Below are 25314 nucleotides of genomic sequence, written 5' to 3' on the forward strand. Positions count from 1 at the left end.
TGGAAATGAATTGTTAGGCTTAAACTTCATTAAGTGTGATGGCGGATTCTCCATCCCTGGCGATTTGTAAACCAAGGCTGGATGTTTGTCTAAAAGCTCTGCTCTGGGAATGATCCTGGGGCAGTTCTCTGGCTTGTGGTACACAGGAGGTCGGACTAGATGAGCCCAATGGTTCCTTCTGGCTCTGAGTTGGTTATTCATGGAAGAGGAACGAGCGCCAGTTTATCGGGAATGGCTTGGTCTGGGAGCAGACTTTCATGCCTCATGCTAGGGCTGCGCATGGGCACAAATGGGAAGGTTTTTTTTAATTCCTGTATGCAAAAAAGTACGTCCTGTAGGTTCCCGGCCTCTGTTAGGAGATGGAGTCTGCCCAGAGAGGGTCGTGCACACTAGAGAGGGGATACGTGCCTCTCCCCAGTGCTTCCATCCGTGGATCTGAAAACTCAGCCTCAGAACAGCCCCGGGAAGTCTGCATCATCCCCGGGTTAGTGCTGGGATATGTGAGGAAACGGAGGGGAGGCGACTTGCTCCCAGGCAGTGGCAGAGCTGGGCCTCCCCACAAGGAACGCAGCGTAGCTTAGTGGGCAGAGCATTGGGCTGGGACTTGCGACACAGAGTGACTCACTGCTCCATCCGCTGAGTGACCTCAGGCAAGTCACGTCCCCGCTCCGTGCCTCAGTTTCCCCATCTGTAAAATGGGGATAATGCTACTGACCGTCTTTGTAAAGCGCTTTGAGATCCACTGAGGAAAAACACTATATCGGAGCTAGGCATTATTACTATTTCCTCTGCCCTAACCACTAGGCCGCCACTCCTCTCCCATAGCTTGGAACAGAACCCAGCAGTCCTGACACCTGTCCCCACCTCCTCTGCTGTAGCCCCTAGACCCCAATTCCCTTCCAGGGCTGGGAATAGAACCCAGGTGTCCTGACTCCCAATTATCTGCCCTCACCACCTCTTCTTTCTGTTTCTGTTGTTCAAGTGTGAACCGTCTCCAAGATGGATTCTTTCCCATTAACAGTTTTCTACCAACATCTAACACTGCCGCTGCTTTATTTCCCTGTGACCTTCAAACAGGCCCTCAGACGAAGCGGCGGAGGGGAAAGCGCCTTTGAAAGACCTCCTTCGGGACCTTAGCCCTGGCCTAGCAGGGTGCATGCCACTCAGGCGGGCATCGATCCATGAATACAAGACAATGTAATAGACTTTCCACCAAAAACAGCAGCGGCCTCCCCAATTCCTGGGTGCCTCTGATACATTAATTTCTTCACACTCTTTTTACCAGGGTAATAGCTGGCATGATCGCAGTTAATAGCAACGGAGCAGTTGTCTCCATGACAACATTAGACCCTATTAAAATCACCCTCATCTGTCTGTCTCCTAGGGACAATAGGAACAACTGAGGGGAAGGGAAGAAATGATATTCGGGCTTGTTTGTTTATCTCTCTTGCTTTAAGATTCCCCATCTCTCCGCTGAGTTGGTTCAAAGCCCAGAAGACTCCTCAGTGGACTCTGGTCTATTTCCGAGCGATCTATCAAGGGGAGAACTGCAGTTTTAGATCCGCACAGGGCCCGGTTCCCATGTACACGCAGGTCTCTTTACGGCCATTCAGCAGCAAAAAGGGCCTTGTTACAGTGGGCACAGATTAACTGACGCTCAGTTGGAAGCCCCTTTTCCATGCCGGAGCAGTGCCACGGAGAACAAAGCGCCCCAGAATTTAAGATTGGATTGTGGAGGAAGATGGAGCAGTGAGTCACCAGTCTACCCACACGTGGCCAGTTTCAGCCCCTGGGCTCTCGAGGGCTTTTATTACATGGGCTGGGGTGGGGAGAAGGTGCCCCCTACCTCGCTGGCAGCCATTGGGACTGCTTTGGTCTAAGCCCACGGGAGCGTCACGTTTAGAGCCAGTCTCTCAACTCAGGTTTGCCAGGCAGGTGGCACAAGGTTACCACCGTCTAACAGCCAACAAAACTGGGATACTTCTTGCCCTAACCCCTCTCTTGGTATCTGGTATCTTTCGATCTCCGGCTCCTTCCAGTTACCCAGAACAGTCTTCTTGTCTCCCTTCCCTGCCATCTTCCCCCTACGCACACACAAAGCTTCTGCACAGATTTTGCTCTCTGTCTCGGGCCTCCATCCGCCTCCTCGTTGCTTTTCCTGCTGCATTAAGATGTGCAGGGCGTTTAACTGCATTATGTAATTCTAGAACGGCGTAACGTTTCTGTGACTTAGATCTCTAACGCAGTTCACGATTCAAAGCAGCTCTGTCCCATGATTAGGGCCAGAGAGGGTAGACGGTACCATCGGTAATTTTATGCTAGTAACTTGCACTCTCAATGTGCACACGGTTACCTAGTGGTCAGAGGACAGGCCTGGGGTCAGAAAATTGTCCCATTACTCATAAGCAGCAGCGAGAGAATACGGTCTGCCACTGAGTCACTTTGTGATCTTGGCCAAATCACCTGCCCTAGTTTTCTCATCTGTAAACCAGGTGGAAATGACAGCTGCCCAGCTCTGCAAAGTGCTCTTCAGTCCTGTGGAGAACGGTGCTGCAGCTGCTCTGTCTCGGCCAGCAGCTCTCAACCTTTCCAGACGACTGTACCCCTTGCAGGAGTCTGATTTGTCTTGCGTACCCCAAGTTTCACCTCACTTAAAAACCACTTGCTTGCACAATCAGACATAAAAATACAACCAAGTGTCAGAGCCTCTTAGTGCTGACAAATGGCTGACTTGCTCATTTTTACCATAGCATTAGAAAATAAATGGATTGGAATATATTGCAGTTACATTTCAGTGTGATACTTCAGCCGGTTTTTTCCACTTGTGAGCCTTGTCTGAAGCCCAAGCCCTGCTGCCCAGGGCTGAAGCATGTAACTTAGGTTCATAGAGACCCCTGTGGTGTGAGGCTCTGGGCAACTGCCCTGCTTGCCAGCCCCTATACTTGCAATCCCCCAAACCTGTCCCGTAACCACCAGGTTGAGAAACACTGATCAAGATAAGTTGAGTACCCCCTGGAAGACCTTTGTTCACCCCCAAGGGTACACATACCTCAGCTGAGAACCACTGCTCTAGAGGCCACAACAGAGGTGAGAGGCCCATAGTGCCAGGCGCTGCACAGACACGTAGCAAGAAAGATCCCAGTAGAGTTTGCAAGCTAGGCACGACAGGCAAAGGAAGGCTCATTCTCTTTTCACAGAAAGGGAACTGAGGCATGAAGATGTTACAGGCCAGATGCTCAGTGGGAGTCTGTCAAAGGTATCTAGGCCCCAGTCTGGGCCTAAGTGACCTGCCCAGGACAAGACCGGACAGCGAAGCCAGATCTCCTGAGTCCCAGCCCAGTGCTTTAACCACCAGAGCACCCACCATCTTCAATCCGCGAGTGGCAGTCACAGGATTACTTGGGTGTCGGAGCTGAGCATCCCAGTTCCACAGCAGATCTTTCCTGAACCCACAAATGTTCCGAGGGAGCTAGTGGTTCTTACACCTGCGTCACATTTGAATCGAAAGCTCGGCTCATAGATCTCGCCCCTTCCATTTGCACCCATGCAGAACCTGCCGGTGGCCAAGGCAAACACCTCCTGGCTGACAACAGGAAGTGTTTCACTAGAGGCAACAGACATTTCTGTGGAGTCTGAGCTTTGGACCGGGCCATGAGAGAAACCCTTCTAACCAGGGAAAGTGAGATGCAACAAAGCCGGTGGTTTCATGGGGGCAGAACAGACAGCCTTTGACCTGCCTGCAAAAGCAACAACATTGGTTTTACAGTCTCCAAGCTCTCATGACTCTTATTACCAGCAGCGAAAGGAACCACAGAGAAGCATCACTGACGGGGAAGAGACAGGACGTGAGTCACTTGGATTACAAAATCCAGCCTGCATTACTTGAAAGGTTCATGGACTTTTGGGGTGAATCTGCCCCCAGCTGTGATCAAATGGGAGGCTAATTTATGGTCTCGGCTCAATTTTTGGTGTGTTCACACCCGAACTCAAAGCAAATGCCAGGAAGCATCAAGTCACACTGATCAAAATCCTTGACGGAGTGTCACAGACGTCCGTCCGTGTCCTGAAACCCCCAAGATCCACTCATAGAATTGGTACGTGCTCTGTAAATCGACAAAAAACACAAGATAATCATGGTACATGAGCCTGTGACAGTCTTGGGTCAGAACCAGGCAGTGACCCAAATGCAACATCTGGCCATCACGTAAGAAATTACTCAGCACTTCTTCCCGATCTCATTGGCTGATAATTTGCCCTCCATCTGGAGACTCACTGACTCTGGCTTTGTCTACACCAGTGATTCTCAAACTTTTGTCCTGGTGACCCCTTTCACACAGCAAGCCTCTGAGTGTAACCCCCCTTTATACATTAAAAACATTTTTTTATATTTAACACCATTATAAATCCTGGAGGCAAAGAGGGGTTTGGGATAGAGGCTGACAGCTCGGGAACCCCCACATAATAACCTCACGACCCCCTAGTCTACATTGATCAGCCCTGATTTCAGCCCGCTGTGCAGCTACCCCACTCAGGTATGGGAGGCTCACTGTAGGTCGAGCCTTCAATTAGCGAATGGGAAAGAAAGAGAACGTAGGTGAAGAGCAGCAAAGGGAAACAGAGGCCAGAGCTGGGCTGCGTGACCGGCTGCAGCTGGTGGCCTTGGCTGCTCCACGGAGTTACCGTCAAATATTGGCGATTCTCTGAGCAGCGAGTCACCCTGAAAAACTGCAGGGCATTGATGTCTGGCTAGAGCCAAGGGCTTTGCGCCTTCCTCCATTTAAAGCCTTGAAGCTCAGGGTTCTGTGACATGGGGGGTTGAGCAGGATCCCGGGCACAGTTTGTGTGAGGGGAGGGATAAATCTGAGCCCCTACTGGTGACGGACGAGGTGGGACTGAATGGGGCTTTTCCATCTCTAACTTCCCTGGCTTTATAAGGCAGTTCTCACTTCCAGCACATGCTCCCGTTTGTTCTTACGGACTGTAATCAAGTGTCCCCCGTACAGTCTATAAATACCGTCACTGAGAACAAAGAGTTAGTAACGGGCTCTCCCGTCTAGCTAAGGAAGGTCTAACATGATCCAGGGGCTGGAAGTTGAAGCTAAGACGGATTCAGGAGGAAAACAAAGAACACATTTTTACCAGTGAGAGTAATTAACAACTGACCAGGGTGGTGCTGGAGTGTCAGTCACTGATCATTTCAAAATCCGGGCCGGATGCGTTTCTAAAAGCTCTGCTCGAGCATTACTTTGGTGATGGGGCCGGGGGGGTCCTGCGGTCTGTGTGATAACAGGAGGCCAGACTAGATGGTCCCTTCGGCTTCGGAATCTATGAACCTACCCGAGTGGTTCTGGCTATAGACTTTCATCAGCCACCCTGGGCAGCTCGCAGAACAGTGGCAAGTACAGCTGATGGGGCTCTGGTGAGACCCTAAGAGGCAGGATTGTTCTCCAATCTGAGACTCCAGGGCCGTGTTTTAAATATCGACAGGACTGGGACCTCCCATGGACATACTCCAAATCAGGAGAGAGCTGGAGACAGAACCCAGGAGCCCTGACTCCCTCCTCTCCCCTGCTCTAACCCACTAGCTCCCACCCCTCTCCCAGAGCTAGGAACAGAACCCAGGAGAGCCCTGACTCCCAGCCCCACCCCAGCAATTGCTTCCCACTCTCTGGAATCAGGAACCAGGTACTTACCACTGGACACGCAGCGTGCAGCTTTCCACAAACACCCGTGTATGTTAACGCATCTTTCACTTTCTTTTGATGAGTGCAGGGGACTGGACTAGGTGACCTCTCCCTTCCAGTTCTAGGACTGATGCCCACTGCAAGGGCAAACAAGTCGTGTTTTGTGCCACGGGCCCTGCAGCCACTAGGAAGCCAGCCTACCGGTACAATGCAACTATTGTTCGCCTACAAGAACGTAAAGAATAAATTCCCTGCTGCTTTGTCATTGTGCTAAACTGTGAAAAATTGCTCCTTAAGCCTTCGCACTTCAGGGACTTTCGCCTTTCCAGAGCAGCCGCTCTAGATTTTCCGCAGTGTGAAACCCAGGCAGGAATGGTAACAAGCCAAGTGCGGTAGTTATTTCCCAGGGAAATGTAGTTAGTAGAATGGAGTGTCTTCCCTCTAGTCCCATGAAAACAACCACAGAGAACTCCTGGGCCCAGCTCAGCGGGAGCTGGACGAAATGCAATGGCTTGTGTTGGACAGGTCAGACTAGAGGATCTAATGGTCCCATCTGGCTTTAAGCTCTAGGAGTTGAATATCAAATGTAGGAAGAGTTTGGCTTAATCGTTGGATTTATTAGAAACTTTCCCTCCACGATGAAAACATTTGCCTGCAAAGGAAACGTTGTGGACATGGGGCAAAACATCTCAGTTGTGACCTGCAGGCCACCTTGCTCTCCCAGCCCTGAGCTCCCCGCTCTGCCAGGCCCCTCAGTCCCGACCCACGGCCGCACTGCTCTCCCAGGCCTGAGCTCCCTGCTCTGCCAGGGTCCTCAGTCCCGACCCACGGTCGCACTGCTCTCCCAGGCCTGAGCTCCCCGCTCTGCCAGGCCCCTCAGTCCCGACCCACAGCCTCCCCGCTCTCCCAGCCCTGAGCTCCCCGCTCTGCCAGGCCGCTCAGTCCCGACCCACGGCCTCACTGCTCTCCCAGCCCTGAGCTCCCCGCTCTGCCAGGCCCCTCAGTCCCGACCCACGGCCGCACTGCTCTCCCAGGCCTGAGCTCCCCGCTCTGCCAGGCCCCTCAGTCCCGACCCACGGCCTCACTGCTCTCCCAGGCCTGAGCTCCCCGCTCTGCCAGGCCCCTCAGTCCCGACCCACGGCCTCACTGCTCTCCCAGCCCTGAGCTCCCCGCTCTGCCAAGCCCCTCAGTCCCGACCACGGCCTCACTGCTCTCCCAGGCCTGAGCTCCCCGCTCTGCCAGGCCCCTCAGTCCCGACCCACGGCTGCACTGCTCTCCCAGGCCTGAGCTCCCCGCTCTGCCAGGCCCCTCAGTCCCGACCCATGGCCTCACTGCTCTCCCAGGCCTGAGTTCCCCGCTCTGCCAGGCCCCTCAGTCCCGACCCACGGCCGCACCGCTCTCCCAGGCCTGAGCTCCCCGCTCTGCCAGGCCCCTCAGTCCCGACCCACGGCCTCACTGCTATCTCAGCCCTGGACTGCCCCCAGCCCCAGCTGTGCTAATCTGCTTCCTCCCGAACCAACAGGACTTTGCTACCCCTGCTCAAATTCCTTCCCCATCTTTTACCAGTTACTTCCCTCCCCATGGTTCATCTCTTCCCTTGCTGCACCCCTGACACGGTCGGCTTGGCCCATGTAAAATCATAATGCCAGCAAGCCTGTGCTGTTATGATTAATCAGCTAAGAGGGGAATGCCCCATTAGAGCATTAATGCCGCAAGCAGTTTCTCCAGAGGTATTTTTGCAGCTCGTTTGCATAAAGGAGAAGGGGGTGGAACTTGCCCAGCTGGCACCCTGCGATGGGAAGCCCCAAGTCTCTACAATTGCTTCACACTTCTGCCGCTGGCACAGAGGTGGAGCTCACGTATTTCCAAACCTGATGCCCAAAACCCCAAGCTGTCTGTTGGAAATCTGGGGCTAAACTTGAGCTCGGAAAAGAATGAAATCCTGGTTCCTGGAGAGCAAAATGCTGTAGTTGGGGAAAAAAAATCACAAAGGAAAATATTAGCTGCCCTAAGACAAATTATAGAGGTTTGCACTCCGCTCTGACCAAGCAAACAGGGCAGCAGGCTCACAACGTCCCACAAGCCTAATAATGCGCTTCCCCAAGTGGCCCCCAGGGAGCGCTAAGAGGAGGGTGTTCCCACCGTGGAAGGGGCTCTGCGCTCGCAACAGGTGCAAGACTGGGAACAAGTTCCCTAGGAAGGAGGTGGATTCGCCAACGCTGACCGAGATTGGGTGTCTCTTTCCAACGGATACGACCTCGCTCAGACCAGAGTGACAGACTGGATAGAGGAATCACGCAGTGTTATCCTCCAGCCTGTGTTACCCAGGAGGTCAGTCTAGATGGCTGTTATGGGCCCATCTAACCTTAAAGGTGCTGATCTCTGAATCAACCATCTCTCCCTCCCAGAGCGGTGCTGGGCTAGCAGGGAGCATGGCCTACTGAGCACAGCAAGGCTGGGGGGGGGGTCAGGACCCCTGGAAAATCTGTGCTGTGTAGCCTGCTTGTGGCTGCCTAATAACAATGGCCGCAAACTTGCAAATAATTGCAGCGGGGCAGAACTCGGAGCTCATTGCAGGGCCTTCCTGAGCATTTCTGTCGGCTGCTCCCACTGAAGTCCTTGGGGCACGGACTGAACCCCCTGCAAGGTTGGTCAGCGTTACCATCCCCAGTTCACGGATGGGGAAAGTAAGGAATAAAGCGAGACGGCGGAGGTAAGCTGACCATGCTCCCAGAGGAAGTCAGTGGCAGAGCTGGGAATAAAACTCCAGAGTCCTGGCTCCCAATCAGGCTCTCACACTGCTCCTCTAATGCAAGCAATTCACGCCCTTTCTTCTTTGCACCCCCGCCCCGATCCCAATGACTGTAACTCCGCCATGTCAGCCAGGACCTGTCCATCTCCTCCACGGTCACGGGAACATGAAATACCATCTCACCCCAGAGGCAGCATGCGACTCCGGAACTCGCTACTCACTTGCTCCAGGGCGCCTTCTCTTTGGCGATTTCCTCGCTGAGCGAGCTCATCTCTGTCGGAGGTTCTCTCTTCGCAGGGCTGTTTGAAGTCATTCTTCCCTGGCCGTTCTCCGCTTTCTCCTGGCTGTGTCAGGAGCAGAGATGATTGGAAGGCTCAGATCCCGGCCAGGGGGAAGAGAGATGGGGAGAAAGCAAACGCCATTCATCAAAAGAGCCTCGGCCCTTTTCACATCAGTGGCCTGACAAGCCTCTCCAGTCACAAGCAAAACAACGCAGCCCTTGATGCTTAATAATCCGCTGCCTGTCTCCAGAGCCATTCATCAGTGATCTTAACCAGCTGCACAGATGTTAATTAATGAAACCTTAATTGGGAGGAGAGTTCGGCTCACTCTCGGCTCTGAGTGCCAGTTCCTTGCTCCAACCCAGGGTTTCTCCAATGGGGGGTGGGTGGGGGGTGTCATGATCTGAAAGCCAGCTCTGGAGGCAGTGAATATATTTAGTGTAATCTAAAGAAAAGAAAATCTCACTTCCACGCACGCTGACCTTTCAAGGTGAAGGATTCCACGTGCCAAGTCGTTTCCATGGGCTTAGCCTTGATACAATTTCTACCCACACTTGTACCAGCCAGGCAAGGGGGTCATGAACATTTCTGACGTCAGATTAGAGGTCACCAACCGGAAATAGTTGGCCAACCTGCTCCAACCACCAATACGTACTCCCCTGCTAACATCTCTCGCAGGGACCCTGCAAGCATTCTGCCCTAATCTCAGCACTGTCCCTTCAACTAGTTAAGAGAATTCCTTTCTCAGCATTGCACAAAGTGGGGGAAGTTCAGATGACACAAGTTTGTTACCAGGAGGGACTCCCTACATGAAGAATTTCAAAGCTCAGATCAGTGTCTTTAGTAACACTTCTAAAGGTGTCTGCAATGCGCATTTACTCTCCCTTTCATAGGATCCACTAGCTAATCATTTAGCAGGAAGTAATTATTTAAGAGCTATTTAAGAGGCTGCTGATATTTGCATGCGTTACATACTGTGACAGTGTTCTTAACAAATCAATTTGCATTTAGCGGCCAGACAGCCGCTCTTCATAAAACACCCAATGGAAAGACTTAACTGAACTTGTTACCGGAGCTGAGCTAAAGTCTCCAACTCAAATCTGTTTCACAAAACTGCTGCTGTTTGTCCACTCGGAACCAGCAGCTTTGAGCCACAAACAACTTACTGACCTCAGGGACGAGACAAAAAACTTGTGTTTAGCGTCTTTACAGCTGAATGCTTTTCCATGGCAGATTGTCCCTGAGTCACTTATTAATCTGTGTCGTGTATTATTTATTAGGTGTATTATGGTAACACCTGGGAGCCCCAATCACGAATCAGGACCCCGCTGTGCTTGGCGCTGTACGTTCTTTACTCGGTGTATTACGGTAGTGCCTAGGAGCCAGTCAGAGGGCAGGGCAGATGCTGCACCGACACAGAACACACACAGCCATGCCTAGAGATCCCCACGGAGATCAGGGTCCCTTTGTGGAGGAGAGGATGGGCAGGGCAGGCGTTAGCCGCACGGGTCTAGGACTCATTGGAATAAAGGACCCAGGGCTGGAAGGGAGCTCCTGGTTCCTGGAGTCCAGCCCCTGCTACCGCAGTGACTCCCTCATCTCAGCCTGCTCCATCAGCACACGAGTTGGCTTGCTGTCCTCCCTGCACCTACTGGAGACTGTCCCAGACCCTCCATCCTCAGCTTCTCGTGGCCAGCCCCGATCTGTTCCCGGCCAGTTCATCCAAATTTGGTCTTGTGCCAGCCTCGCCCTGAGCTTCACTGGCTCTTCTGCTGCCCAGTGGGTTCCCCCTTGATGTATTCATAGAGCACGATCTGCTCCCTTCGTTTTGCTAGGCTCCTTGAGCCAGCCTCTCTGTCTCCTCTCCGAAGACAGGTCCCCCATTCCCCGATCAGCCTGGCAGCTCTTCCCTGCACCTGCTCCAGAATCAGAGCGTATCCGGGTGAGGGCTTACCAGTGCCTTTTACAACAGTGTGAAGTCTTCCCTCGCTCGGCTAGAACCAGGAGCCTAGGCTGCCCCACAGGGGGTATTTGCCTGACTCTGGAGACCCCGGTTCAATTCTCTGCCCCACCACAGGCTTCACGTACGACCTCGGGCAAGATGCGCTGTTTCTCTGGACCTCAGTGGTACCTAACGAAGAGTGCAAGGGGCTCAGTTACTACGTTAATAGGGCCTGTATAAGCACCAGAGATAGGCCCCGCACAAACATATAAGAGGCAGTTCCTGCCCCAAAGAGATTACAGTCTAAATAACAAAGGGTGGGAGGGGAAACTGAGGCACAGAGGTGAAGGGACTTGCCCAAGGTCACCCAGCATGCCACTGGCAGAGCCTGTTCCCTTCAAGGAGGCCAATTTCTAGGTTGGTCACTTTCCTTCTTCCTTTGAACATTCCCAACGTGGGGAAACGCATCTCTTCCCCCCGCCCCCCAAAGTCCCGTGAACGTACAAATCAAGATCCCCAGTCGCCCTTTTGCTGAAGCGATTTCGGTCTCACCTCTTCACAGAGTCCTGGGCTCTGGTACTTGAAACAAAGAAAACTCCTCCCAGGGGACCTGCCAGGGCACCAGAAACCAGCACTGGTTTGATTTGCTAACAAGCCGTATTTTGTGGCGCCTACAGCCCCTAGGTAGCAGCAGCATGTGGCCAAAGACAGCAAGTTCCATCCAAACTCTTTATCACAAGAAAGCCACCAAGATTACTTGCTGCTTCCTCAAACCACCCCACCAATCTGCTCCAGCGCCTCTTTCTGAAGCTGACCCTGGGAATAATGTACCAAGGGTGGGGGTAGATTCTCCATCATTGCTTGGATGTGACCCGAAAAGCTCTGCTCTGGGAATGAACTGGGGGCGGGTCTCTGACCTGGGGTATGCAGCAGGTCAGACTGGATGGTCACAGCGATCGCTTCTGGCCTGGGGAGCTAGGAAATGCTCCTGCAGCGCAGTAAATGGCAACAGAAAACACAATATGGCAAAGAAACAGGGACGCTGAGCTGTCTCTGGGTGCCCATGTCTGGGTCAAGGTTAGGGACCTGCATTTAGGCTGAAGCTGTGACTTTTATATCAACAGAAAAGGGTGCCTGTGGATTGAGCTGCATTGACTAGGATGGTTGGCACCAGGGAAATAAGCCACAGTTCCATCTAGAATAGAGATCACCCCAGAGAAATCTTCACTAACAGGTGTAGTTTATTGGCCATCGAGTCTGCGATTGCCCAGATGCTCCTAAGCTGAGTACTTAAGTGGTGAGATTTTCAGCCTAAAGGGTCCCAGTGTCTAACATAAGCAAAGGAGATCGGAGTCCTCATTGTGCCAGATGCTGCCCAGACCCCCAACCAAGATCAGGGCCCCTGTCGTGGCAGGCGCTGCGAAGACCCCGACTGCGACTGGGGACCCCATCGTGCTGGGCGCTGCACAGACACTAAGCGAGTGAGAGGCCCTGCTCTGAAGGGCGCACAGTCTGTATAAACCAAGGGTGGGAAGAAAGGAGGTATAATTAGTCCAGTTTTGAAGACGGAGCTACAATTTCATCCACTGCTAAAACGCAGCCACCTCTGGGCTGGAGGCAGCAGCTGTTAAGCAGCTCACAGCAAACACTTCCCAGCGGTTTCATACCAGGTGCAAAGAAAAATTCTGCATCGGACAGAAGCAGCGCGACACACATCAGGGAGGCAGAACAGCCGCGTCGGAACTGAGGCGACCGCCCTGCAACGGGGGACTCTCATCACCACGAGCGGCCAGGACCTCAGCTTGGTTTGCACAAACGGTATTTTCAACAACACCCCTCCGCCCCCGCACAGCACTAGCTTTGAGAGGGGAGCACCCCCATCACCACTTGCTGCTGACCGCTTTCCCACTCCAGTACGGTCCCAGTGAGCACAGATCCTCAGGGGCACTAGACCTCAATAGTACATGACCCACTCCAGGCGTTCTCTTCTGCTGAAGAGCTGGCCTGTCCAGAGCATCAGACCGACTCCTTCAGCGACCCTTAAAAGGCCGACGCTGCACAAATGCCTCCCATCTCTGGCAACAGCGAGACGTGACTACACCCGTCTGCTGCTTGTCTTGCTTTAGCTCATCCGTGGCATTAAAACCAGAGAAAAGAATCTCTGGAAAACTGGACGGCGCCAAGATCGGAGCCAGGGGTGTTACTCGGTGTGCAGGGCTCGACTCTGCTACAGACAACGGCCTTTTCTCTGGAAGGGACTGCTCCCAGGACAAGGGGAAGGCCATAAAGAAGAGGTCTGCATGACTAACAAGCCACGACGTGAAATTAACCAGGTAGGCGCAATAAAGCTCATGCCAAAGGAGAATAAGAAACACAGAACAGGAACAGTTTGCTACTGAAACCCAAATTTCCTCTGTGTTTACACAGCACATATTGCTGCGCAGAGACCTTCAGAGCAGTTTGGGTTAGGAAAGACATTCTATACCAAAGGCACTGAGAGTTTATGCACAGATCAGAACTGCAGGGCTCCCGTTCCCACCCACCGCCAGGAAGGGCTTGCAGCTTTGCAGAGATGGGCTGTTCCTGCAGAAGGATTTACTGAGGCTTCCGGTCAGCTGGGCCTCGTCCTACGTGCCTGACTGCTGGACAGCGGAGAATGGTGAGATCATGGGTCGTTCTTTTCCCACACCATGAACATAGCCACTCACAGCATCTCTGTCTCTCCAGTTCTCTCTCACGCACAGAACCTACAGTTCTACCGCTGCAAACACACCCAGTCTCCCTTGTCTCTCTCTGGGTGTGTGCACGCGCACACACACACATTTTTCTAGCTTTACTCTCCACCACATACCAGACTCCTTTGCACACCCCCCTCTTGCTTTCTGTCACACGCTCATGGGCTTTCTAGCTTTACAGAGACACACACACAGCGTGTGTCTAACACACCATCCCCATCTCTCATTCTGCGAGTGGGGCACGAGCACTGGATAGGTTGTGGATCTGATTCTCAGCTCCCCTCTTCCTGTGCTTGGGGAAGGAAAGGGGTTTGGTGGCTTGAAGTTCCCTTTGCGCTCCTTCATTCTGGGGCTGCCTGACCCCTGGTGTAAGTTAGAGCAGTGTTGGGGCTGCTCTAACTCAAGCTCTGCCCCTTGGGAAGCAGAGAATAGCTGTAATGCAACAAGCTCTGGTTGCTCCCTGATTTGCCCCTCCACACCGGAGGCTGGAAACAAGGCGGGTGCAGGGCCTTTATGCCAATTCCACACCAGCCAGGAGGAAGGCCCCTTCCCAGCAGGGATCGTCAGAGGACCCAGATCGGCCTAAAGGGGCCTTCAGAGAACCGAGAGTCGGCACAGCCCAGAGGCCACTTATTGTCTCGAGTGGAGCTCAAAGGCAGGCTGAGCCGACGTGCCGCGATCAAAGACTCCTGCGACTCAAAGAGGAATCCCTCCGCTGTGAAAGCCTCTCAGAGCCTGGCCCCTGCAGCTATTTGATCACTTATTAAAAAGGTTAATAAATCATTCGGACAGAATTCACAAGAACCCGACGTGCTCCTGTACGCAGCCTCGCAATTCCAACCCAGCCGCCAAACAGTCTGGTTGGTCTGTGAAGCCATGTTCCCCTTCCTGCCTTCCCCCATCACCTTTCCCAGAAGAGAGAAGTGCCGGTTGCCCCAGTGCGATTCTGTCACTGGACTGGCAGTTCCCCCAAAGCCAGGGCAGATCTGCAACACCCACCAATCGACCATGGAACCATTCCCATGGGGGCCAACCCAGCGATGGCCTATTGCTACAGAGAACGTCTGCCCAAAAGAGAACTGCACGAGGTAGCGTGACACCTCCGCCGAAGCAGCACATGGGAGTTTTTCCTTAATTCTCTAGTGCCCTCTGCTGCCTCTTTAGGATCCAACAGGAAAAAGTTCCCACTTGTTCTGAAAACTAAAGCTAGGTGAAATTTTACAGACAATTCTTTTCCACCACCACCGACAACAAAAAAATGCAGATGGAAACACTTTGTTAATTCGTGTCGCTAGGACCCTAAAATTGTGTCAAATTCGCCAAATCGCTTTGGTTGGGGAAAAAAATTGTAAGAAATTGAAACGTTTCACATTGATGTTTTCAATCCCCAACATTTCGATTCAAAACGGCTTTTGGGTTAGAAATCGGCTTCAGTTTCATTTCGCTGTTTTTTTAAAGTGTGAAAAAAAGTAAAAACCAACCATGTGGTTGTGGGTCGAGGGGAACGTTTTATTCCAGCCACAACGGTTTTTGGTTTGGCCCATGACCCAGAGTCAGCTATTCACGCAGCTCTACAGAGCCGCGAATGTCTGCGTGCGAGCTCTTTTCACTCTAGAAAGACAAGTATCATGGAGGAGTCAGGCCTTGCTGCTAAACACTAACCAGATCGATCCCTTTCAATGCAACGCTGCTCTGGGCATGCCCACTGAAGACCCACACACAGGCTGAAGTCTTACTTTTTGTCTAAGAAGCCAGAAGTAATACGAAACCAATGATTCTAGAGCTAAAAATCTGCAGCTACTGACCTCCATGTACTACTGACCTCCATTCAGGTTTCAGAACGGACAGAGGTAAACAGCGAGATTCCCCCAGGGATCTGTACTGGGACCAGTGCTGTTCAACAGATGTAGAAAAGATCTGCAAAAAGGGGTAAACAGCGAGGTGGCAAAATTTGCAGACACAAAATTACTCAAGATAGTTAAGTCCAAAGCAGACTGCGAAGAGTTACAAAGGGATCCCACAGAAGTGGGAGACTGGGCAACAAAATGGCAGATGAAATTCAATGTTGATACATGCAAAGTAATGTACGTTGGGAAACATAATCCCAACTATACATAGTTCTCTGAAAACATCCACTCAATGTGCAGCAGCAGTCAAAAAAGTTAACAGAATGTGAGGAACCAATAGGAAAAAGATAGATAAGAAGACAGTAAATATCATAAAGCCTCTATATAAATCCATGGTACATCCCCACCTTGACTACTCCGTGCAGTTCTGGTCACCCCATCTCAAAAAAAGATACATTAGAATTGGAAAAGGTTCAGAAAAGGGCAACAGAAATGATCAGGGGGATGGAATGGTTGCCGTATGGGGAGAGACTAAAAAGACCGGGACTGTTCACTTTAGAAAAGAGACTACCCAGGGGGATGTGAGAAAGGTCTGTAAAGTCATGACTGGGGTAGAGAAAATGAATCGGGAAGTGTTATTTACCCCTTTGTATAACACAAGAACAAGGGGTCACCCAATGAAATTAACAGGCAGCAGGTTTAAAACAAACAAAAGGAAGTATTTCTTCACACAACGCACAGTCAACCTGTGGAACTCCTTGCTAGAGGATGTTGTGAAGGCCAAGACTATCACAGGATTCAAAAAAGAACTAGATAAGTTCATGGAGGGTAGGTCCATCAATGGCTATTAGCCAAGATAGGCAGGGACCCCATGCTCTGGGTGTCCCTAAGACGCTGACTGTCAGAAGCTGGGACTTGATGACAGGGGACGGATCACTCAATAATTACCCTGTTCTGTTCATTCCCTCTGGGGCACCTGGCACTGGTCACTGTCGGAACACAGGACATTGGGCTAGATGGACCTTTGGTCTGCCCCAGTCTGGCCGTTCTTTAGTGCACTGTTGTTCCACTGAGGTCCCTCACCCAAACAATGACTGAACAAGGAGGTGGTTTCCTTTTGGAATACAGCCCCTTTATATGGACCAGCCTTAGACAGGAACACCCAACATCGGGCCAGCGATGGCGACTGCAAGTTAAGGGGAACCAGTGGTTAACTTATCCCAGGAACAGCTCATCGGTGAATGGAAAACTCACAGAACTGATTTATTGACCTCAGCACAGTTGGGCCACGAGGCAGCGAGCAATAGCTTGGATCAGCACAATTATATTTCATTATAGGATTTTTTCTGTATTTCATCTCCCCATCCTCCCATAGCGCTAGCTCCTAGACCGACCGTCCCGGAGAGCCCACAGAAAACAGAAGTCTTTTTGTTCAGATCATTGGTTTAAGGCTCCCGGAGCTCACTGCTGCTGCTCCTCCTTTTCCGCCCGCTCAATCTGCTCCTGTGTCAGGATGACGGGTTTGTATTTCTCGTCAAAGAGTTTTTCATTGGCCGCCGAGTGGAGGTTCTGGGGGGAGATGGTCCTGAGATGCTCAGGGAGATACTTGAATTCCTCTTCATTGATGTCAGAATCCTTCATTTTCGAACTTAAAACCCACCAGCGGCCCAAGAACCCCACGTCCAGGATCCGCCCGGGAAAGTCCGTCCAGCGCGGCTTCAGGTGTTTGCAGTGAGCCTGGTACAGAGCAGCTTCCGCATCAAAGGGGGCCTGGTAGACGAGGGAGAAGAAGACCAGGCTCTGGTAGCGCAGTCGCCCCTGGTTCCGGAGCTTCATCAGGCGCTGGACGTGCCCCTCGGAGCCGCTGTTCCGGACCCAGGGGGAGAGCAGGAGGAGGGTGCCCGAGGCTTCGAGGAGGGAGGACTCGAACGAGGCGTCGCAGGGGACCTGGAGACTGCAGGCGGTGGCTCCAGCCAGCAGCGAGAGGTAGAGTCCGGCTTTCCCAGGCCGCTCCTTGAAGCCAAGGGCCACATCCCGGCAGGCGTCGGCGTAATCGTGCAGCAGGCTCTTGCACCACAGACCTGCGCGGGGAGGGAAAGCTGAGGTGCTGCCGGCTCCGGGGAGCGAGGCCCGAACACCCCAGGCCTCTGGGGGCGGGTATGTCTGGGTACTGGGGGGGCTCAAGGAGGGGAAGAGTCTAGGGATGATCGTGGAGGGGTGGGGGGGGGCAGAGCTGGGAACGGAACCCAGGACACCGGGCTGCCAGCGCCCTACTCTAATGCGCGCCCCAAAGAACAAGGCGTCCGGGCCGCCGCCCCTCCCCGCTCCGACCCCCTCCCCAAAGAACCCAGGCGTCCGGGGCGCCGCCGCCCCCCGGCTCTGATCCCCTCCCCAAAGAACCCAGGCGTCCGGGCCGCCGCCCCTCCCCGCTCCGACCCCCACCCCAAAGAACCCAGGCGTCCGGGCCGCCCCCCCTCTCCGCTCCGACCCCCTTCCCAAAGAACCCAGGCGTCCGGGCCGCCCCCTCACCCAAACGGCCGGAGCCGATCCGCTGCCAGCGGCTCCCGCCCCCCGCCATGGGCCGCTCGCTGCCCGGACCGGAAGTGGTTTCCGCCCGGCCGGGAAACGGGGACGGACCCGGGCGAGACCATCTCAGCGGGCCCGCGGGGGGGGAGGGGCAGAAACACTCGTGCTCCCCCGCGCGCGCGGGCGGTGCGCGAGGCCGGGCGGAGAGCGACACGCAGCAGCGGGGCGGGGAGGCCGGGCAGGTACCGGGGGGCTGGGGGGGGGACGACGGCAGGTGAGACTCGGGGGGGCTGCTGGGGACCTGGGGGAGGGGCATTGGGCTGCTTCATGAGCCCCTCCCCCAGCTCTGCGGGGGGGGGGGGCGGCTCAGTCTAAGCCCCCCCTTTCCTCCCCCGGCTGGGGTGCCCCCCCGGCCAGGCAGGTGCCCCCATGGCAGGAACCAGCGGCTCTAACCCGCCCCATGGCTCGCAGCCCCAGCCTGCTCCCTGCCTCAGTTTCCCCCCCTCGCAGAATGGGGACAGTGGGCCTGAACCCTGCTGGGAGGTCGCGGCGGGGCGGGGAAGGGCCGGGGGGAGGCCAAAGGATTCAGCAGGGTCCCCCCACACTCGCCCTGGAGCGTCTGTCAGCCGGGTGGGGCAAACGGGGGCCCCGCTGCCCGCCCCGGGCTGCCCCTTCCAGCTCCCTCCCGGGCGCGGCGCCCCTCTAGCTGGGCAGCGCCCGGTGCCACGCTGGCACCGACGTGGCTTGTCCCTGGGGGAGCCGCTCCTCTGGTGCGTGGGGCTGGGCAGGGGCAGATCTGGAAGGCAGCCGGGTAAACAAAGCACCTGCTGCTCCCCCCGCCCTGCCCTCCCTCCGGGGTTCCTGGCCCAGCTGGGGCCTTGCTGCTTTGGAGCTGAAAGCGTCCCTGCGTTGGACGTGCGGCGAAATCCAAGCGGTAAAAGGACCTCGCCCGCTGCCTGGCATGAAATGCATGTGCAGGAAGGGAAGTAGCTTCAAAGTACCAGAGCTCCGGGCACTCGAGTGGTAGGAGCTGGGGTGGGGGGTGGCCGTCAGGACTCCTGGGTTTCATTCCCCGCGCTGGGAAGGAGTGTAGTCTGGTGGATGGAAGTGGGTTGACTCAGGACACCTGGGTTCCATCGCTGACTCCTTGTGTGACCCTGGGCAAGTCACTTTCCCTTCTCGGCGAGTCCTCTCCCCACCTGCACAATGGGGCGAGATGGGGAACCTCGGTCATGCCCCATAGGGGCTCAGTGTGTAGCTGTTCCCAGCTGCTCTGTCCAGCCTTCACGTCACAAGCGCTGTTTGCTTTGCCCTGGCAGCAGAGTCCCTGATATGCGATAACCTGCAGCAATGGCCACGTCAGATGACCTCAAGTTTCACGGTGAGTGTTTGCCTTCCGTAAAGGTTTCAGTCTCGAGCATCGCAATTTGTGGGGGAGGAGGAGATGGGTATTTTTGTCTGTTGTTTCTCACATGGGATTCCAAACTCCTCCGGGTCCTGTAACGTAGTTGGGTCTCCCCTAATTGGGCTGAACATCACCCCCTGAAAATGTGTATTAGAGGCTGGTGCATTTCAGGAGGCTACTCTGCATCTCAGGCCTGGGGCCACCTTCATCTCCAGGATCTGTCCTGCTAGCTTCTTTCCCCCTCGGGCTCAGCTAAAGGAGGTCTAGTGGATAGAGCACTGGGCTGGGACTGAGGAGACCTGGATTCTATGCCTAGCTCTGCCACTGGCCTGCTGGCTGTCCTTGGACAAGTTACTTCCCCTCTCCCTGCCTCAGTTTCCCCATATGCAAATGGGAATAATGATACTGACTCGTTTGCAAAGTGCTTTGAAATTAGTGGATGAAAAATGCTATGTGAGAACCAGGGATTATTATTTTGATTAAAGCAAAGCCATGCAGTGATTGGCCACAGTTAGCCTGTGGAACTCACCATAACAAGAATATCCTGAAGCCAAACACTTAACAGGGTCTAAAAGAGGACTGGATGTTGTTATGGATAACAAGAAGTGTCTAGAGTCAGAATGGTAAATAAGCAAGTTAGGAAGTTGCTTCAGGGCTTGATCTAACCTGTGACCAGCAGCGATCAGGAGCTACCTGCCCCTGGGGGCAGGTTATCCCATCACTCCCACCTGCAGGGCTTCTTGCATTTTCCTCTGCAGCAGCTGGTCCTGGCCAGGCTGGGCCCCATGGCTGACCCCAGCTGGTGATATTTGTGTTCCTAATCTGACCTATCCCCTGCTGTGCCCTAACTGAAATCCAACGAGTAAGAAAAGAGCTAACTGGCCCATCCCTTCTCTTCCTCTTTTCAGTTTCACTTGGGCCTCCCCAGGGAGGAGGGGGGGTCTGAACCCTTTGAGGGGGACGATAGTGGTCGTGCTCCGGAGGCTTGGCTGAGGCTGCCCAAGGGCAGGCTGGGAGCTGGCTTGATACAGGGATTTCACCCGTGTGTGGGCAGATCTGAGCCAGCACAGGCGATGAGAATGGACAGGGCTTTAGCCTGCCCGGGGAGCACCAGAGCAGGGCTCGGGACGCAGCTGCCAGCCAAAGAGATCCCAGAGCTGTGGATGCTGATTTCCAGCCTGTTCTGACCGCTGGGGGTTTCCCTGCAGAATTCGACGAGGCGGCCGACTTGCTGGCCGTGAACCCTGACGCCACAACCACCAGCATCAGCGAGCGGCAAAGCCACGTGGCCGTGGACGTGAGCACCGGCTACGAGGAGGGCGAGCTAGGGGAGGAGACAGATAAAACCGAGGTGAGAGGAAAAGCTGAGCAGGGAGGGGGACTGGCTGGCTTGAGTGGGCTACAGGGTCTTTCCCCTCCAGGGGGCACCGGACCCAACCCATCCCAGGGCCCCAGCTGCCCCATCAGCAGTGACTAGTTGCCATTTGCCGGTTGAGGCAGCCTGGAGGGGCCCCCGGCCCGAGTATCCTCATTGTCAAAACCACCAGCCCAGACTGCGCTGGGTGGGGCCCAAGCACGTGCTTAAACCTTTCCCTGAATCGGGGCCCTGTCTGGCTGCCGAGAAGAACCCTGGCTCTGACAGCCGCGGCCAGGGTACAAGAGGGGGAGGGACTCACCCGCACCGGAAATAGACCCTGATCCCCGGGTTCAGCAGAAAGGCTGACGGCTTGTCCGCCATCACAGAGGGTCCTGGCTGCGGCTCAGATTTCTGCCGCGAGCCTGACCTGGCTGTCTGGCACGTGGGCCGAGGACCATCCAGTCACACGTCTTTTCATCCACGCAGCTCCTCAGTGGCCAGAAGAAGCAGCCCAGTTTCTGGACCTTCGAATACTACCAGACTTTCTTTGATGTCGACACCTACCAGGTAACAGAATCTCCCTGTCTAACGTATCCGCTGGTCGGCTGGAAAGTGACGCGGGCAGGAGCAGCAACTCGGGAGAGGCAAACGGGCCGTCGCGCCAGCCTGGCTGTGGCGGCCCAAGGAGCCTTGCCGAAACGGCGGCTCCGTTTCCCAGGGGGGCAGGACATGGACCTGCACTCGGTGTGGGCAGGGATGTCCCCAGATGGACACACGCCGCCCCCTGGCAAGGAGGTTGGTCTTGTGGTGAAGGTGGTCCCGGATCTGCCGCAGACAGCCCGGGCAACCTTGGCAAGTCATGCCGTGGGAGTTCCCTGCCTGTGAAATGACCCTTCCTTGGTCTTCAGGGCAGGGAACTCCCCTCATGTCTCTGGGCAGCGCCCGGCCTGACGGGGGCCGGATCTCAGCCGAGTTTAGAACGAACGGAGGCAGGTAGTTACAACTGGACCCCCGGTTGGCACTTGTTGGAGGGAAGCCCGTTTCCCCGATGAAGGCAAAAGGCACCTAAAACAAAAGCTTCCAGTGACTGGAAATGCTGAGGCCTGGCTGGATGTCTAGGCCCAAAGCTAGCGCGTCTCAGCATTGGCCTTCGCATTGCTCGGAGCCTGCTTGGTGTGGATGGAAACTGGTCACCTCCTACTGGGGATTGAATCCTGGCTCTCCGGACCGAAATGCCATGAGCGGCCAGAGCTTGAGCTAAACAGCCGGGCCCTGTAGCTGGGGCCAGGCCCTGTAGCTGGGGCCAGGCCAGACTCGTCCCTGGGGTGGCTCTCCCTGCTTACACCCCCACAGAGGTGCGGGCGAGCTCTCTGCTCTGCCGCTCGTCCAAGGATCTGAACGCCTTAACCTCGGATTCCTTTTCCCGGCCATTTCTGCGACCCGGCCTGCAGCGTTGGGCTGGGACCCGAGGACGGGGAAGTGGAACCAGATCGACACAGTGGGTTGAGAGCGCTGTGGGTCTCCTCTGACTTCTTGCATGGCACGGGCCCGATCCCAGTTCCCCGGGAGCCGGTAACTCGGGGCATAGCACACGCAGCAGTGCCCTGGGGGGCTAAAGGGGAGTTTTGCTGGTACCATCGGGCAGGGGCAGGTCCCTGTTGTGGTCGGTGCTGGCCCACGGAGCTCGCAGGCGAAGTACGTGAGGCAGTGACGGGCCAGAGCCGAGGCTCTGGAGACGACCCACTAACCCTGGTCTGGTCCCATCCGCCAGGTGCTGGACAGGATAAAGGGGTCTCTGCTGCCCTTGCCTGGGAAGAACTTCGTACGGCACCACTTACGGAACAACCCGGACCTATACGGTGAGTCCGGCGAGGCCGGGCCGAACCGCACCGACCCCCGGTGGTCCCCGACGTCCCGGGGGCAGCTCTGGGTTCCCAGCGACTCACTCGTCTAACCCGCACCCTTCTCCTCGGCTCGGCAGCCATAGCACCGGCCCAGGAGCCGAGACGCCCGCACCCGGTGACCCGGCTGCGCTGGTGCCTTGGCCGTCCTAGGTCAGCTTCCACGGTGGGATCTGGGGGGAGCCCTGAGGGCCGCCGGGTGCGGGGCTGGCACTGAGCAGCTTCGTGGCGCTTGTCTGGCTCCTGTCGACGCCCCTCCTAACCCTGCCCCCCATCTGCCTCCCCAGGGCCCTTCTGGATCTGCGCCACGCTGGCCTTCACGCTCGCCGTCAGCAGCAACGTGTCCCACGCCCTGGAGAAACGGGGCGACCCCGCCTTTCACTACAGCCCCCAGTTCCACAAAGGTGAGAGCCCGCGGGGGCGGGACTCTTCTCCACACTGGGGAGGTTTCCCCCAGGGCCACGCAGCGAGTAAGAAGTGTGAACAGAACCCAGGAGTCCTGGCTCCCAGCCCCCTGCTCTAAGCCCTGCTGCTGTTCACGGCCGGTGGTTTGTCTTCGCTGTTATCTGTGGGCAAGGCCAGGCGGCAGAGCCCTGGCTCCTCCCTGCCTGCACGTCCCTGCCGCTAACCAGTGTCTCTGCCCTCCTGCAGTGACCATCGCCGGGGTGGTGATCTACTGCTACGCCTGGCTGGCGCCCCTGGCCCTCTGGGGCTACTTGCAGTGGCGCAAGGGACTCAGCCTCCACGTGGGCTCCTACAGCTTCCTGGAGACGGTCTGCGTGTACGGCTACTCGCTCTTCGTCTACATCCCCACCTCGGTGAGCGGCTGGCCCAGGGAGGGCTCAACCCTCCGGCAGACCCCTGCCCTGGCGGGGAGTCAATCAGGTGCCCCAAAAGCCTCTGAGCGGGGGAGCCCCGCCTCCCTTGGGGCAGGTGGTTTTCTGGGGGAGGGTGCCTGACCCCCCTTCCCTTCTCTCCCACCCCCTGGCAGATCCTGTGGCTGATCCCGGCTGCCTGGCTCCAGTGGCTCCTGCTGGCCTTTGCTGCAGCGCTTTCTGGCTCTGTGCTGGTTCTTGCCTTCTGGCCGCTGCTCCGCTCCGACAGCAAGCCGGCCACGCTGGCCACGCTGGCCGCCATGGTCTCGCTCCACGTGCTGCTGGCCCTCGGCTGCAAGGTATGAACAGTGCTTCCGGCCGCCTGTCCGGGGCGCTGCCCTGCGCAGCGGGGAGAAGAGACCCACGGGGCCTAGATGGCTCCTGTTCTCCCCAGCGTTGCTGCTGCAAGAGGAGATGCAGGCCCTGAGCTCTGGGGACCCTGCTTGGGTCGTGGCACTGGCCCAGTACAGATGGAGAAACTGAGGCACAGAAGATCTGGGGGAGATGGCTTTTGTCCAGCCTCAGGAGGCAGGTGCTCTGCAGTCCGAGGGGCATAGCCCCCCTCCATTGGGGCAGGTGCTCGGCGGGGCATGACCCCCTTCCCCCCCATCAGCCAGAGGGGCAGGGCCAGTTCTGCCCCAGCTGATCCTGCCCTTCTCCTGTTTTTTGTAGCTCTATTTTTTCCGGACGCTGCCCAGCACCGTCCCTCCCCTGCAGACCCTGGTCACAGCCCAGCAGCCCCCGGTGCTGCTCCCTCCCCCAGCCAATGCCTCGGTCCCCCTCCCCCAGTGAGGTAAGCCATCAGGTGAACTCGGGCCCTGGGGGAACGCGCAGGCGGGGGAAGCGAGGGCTATGGGTGCTGGAAAGAGACAGAACTTGCTCCTCGGGAGTTGGGGATGGGCCAGCAGCTCTGATGCAGGCCCCTGTGCCTCAGTTTCCCCACAGAGTGAGATCTTTGGCTTCAGTCTCTCTGCCCTCAAAACTGGGGAGCTGCATGTGCCCTGCAGGGGGCTGGGGAGCCCATGGGGCCCTAGTAGCTGGGAATGATCTGGTCTTCAGAGGGGCTGGATTAGTGCCTGCCCCCTCCAGCCATGGACCCCCCTTGGGGGCTGGGCCCAGTGCCCAAACCAGGCTGAGCTCTTGCCCCACAGGAGCCGAGGGTGGGATTTGTAACCTCGTCTCTCTCACAGTGGGCTTCTGCTTTTGTAGGTATGGATCCCCCAGCACTGGGCACAGGCGAAAGACCAGAGCCACGGCTGGGCCACGGCCCAGGCTCCGGCCAGCTCGGGAAGGACCCTTCCTCCGGCCTGTCCCCCAGCCCGTGGAACTCAGCCACGCTGCACAGGGAGGGGGCGGCAGCTTGGCAGTGGCTGAGCCCAGGACACTCAGTGTGTCTAATTCTTCCCCTCTCCTGCTGCATCAGCACTTCAGCCCTGGTTCATTCCCAGCTGGGAGCAGGGCCATCAGCTCCAGTGACCAGACCAGCCCCCAACTCAAGCCTGGCTCGGTCAGTGGCAGGAGTCCCGCCAGGACAGAGCCCAGGCCCTGCTCTCGGGGCGTCCTTGCAGCACCGGGAGGCAGACACCTCTGCTGGCCCCAGGGCTGATGTTTGCAGCCCCTTCCTGAGGCAGATCTCAGCACTGCCAGGTCCTGATTGACAGCACAGCTGCCCCTGACCTGGAACCGCTCTCCTGCTACTCCCCGGGCTAGGCCGGGGGGGCTGGGACAGAACACATGCTATGGAGGGTTAATGGACAAGGGGATTCTGCTAGCGAGGTACTCGGGCTTCCCCACCCCCATCTCTAGGGCATGGGGGGCAGTGGTAGTGCTGGCTGCTCCATGGGCAAGGCCCAAGGATTGGGAGCTGTCAGCTGTTTTCTATTCAAAGATGATTGAAATAAACTGGGGCTTTGCCCCACCTGGGACCAGGGCTGGTGCCTGTGTTGGGGGGATGGTGGTGTCACTCACCCTGGCTGGGTTCCTTCCCCTCCCTGCTGCTGGCAGGAGGC

At 56.0% G+C, this 25314-nt stretch overlaps 2 protein-coding genes across 4 annotated transcripts; one reads left to right on the forward strand and one right to left on the reverse strand.

The window, feature by feature from the left end:
- Nucleotides 1–13210: 13210 nt before the first annotated feature.
- YIPF2 (Yip1 domain family member 2) lies at nt 13211–25229 on the forward strand. Of its 3 annotated transcripts, none has more exons than XM_074934830.1 (10): nt 13211–13318; nt 19087–19148; nt 20381–20523; nt 21016–21096; nt 22301–22388; nt 22718–22834; nt 23082–23248; nt 23422–23604; nt 23978–24098; nt 24515–25229. In XM_074934830.1, the coding sequence occupies exons 2-9, from the start codon at nt 19118–19120 to the stop codon at nt 24095–24097; spliced, it is 930 nt and encodes a 309-aa protein (XP_074790931.1). In that variant the 5' UTR covers nt 13211–13318; nt 19087–19117; the 3' UTR covers nt 24098; nt 24515–25229. The 3 variants fall into 3 exon arrangements, with proteins under 3 accessions (XP_074790931.1, XP_074790929.1, XP_074790930.1); XM_074934828.1 differs by lacking the exon at nt 13211–13318 and adding an exon at nt 17875–18009; XM_074934829.1 differs by lacking the exon at nt 13211–13318 and adding an exon at nt 18637–18701.
- Nucleotides 15662–17847, reverse strand: TIMM29 (translocase of inner mitochondrial membrane 29). Its single transcript, XM_074934832.1, has 2 exons — nt 17771–17847; nt 15662–17322 (listed from the first exon to the last, which is right to left on the reverse strand). Exons 1-2 carry the CDS (start codon nt 17817–17819, stop codon nt 16703–16705), a joined length of 669 nt encoding a protein of 222 aa, XP_074790933.1. The 5' UTR covers nt 17820–17847; the 3' UTR covers nt 15662–16702.
- Nucleotides 25230–25314: the final 85 nt, after the last annotated feature.

This window comes from Natator depressus, chromosome 20 (genome assembly GCF_965152275.1).
Source record: "Natator depressus isolate rNatDep1 chromosome 20, rNatDep2.hap1, whole genome shotgun sequence".
In the NCBI taxonomy this organism is placed as follows: domain Eukaryota; kingdom Metazoa; phylum Chordata; order Testudines; family Cheloniidae; genus Natator; species Natator depressus.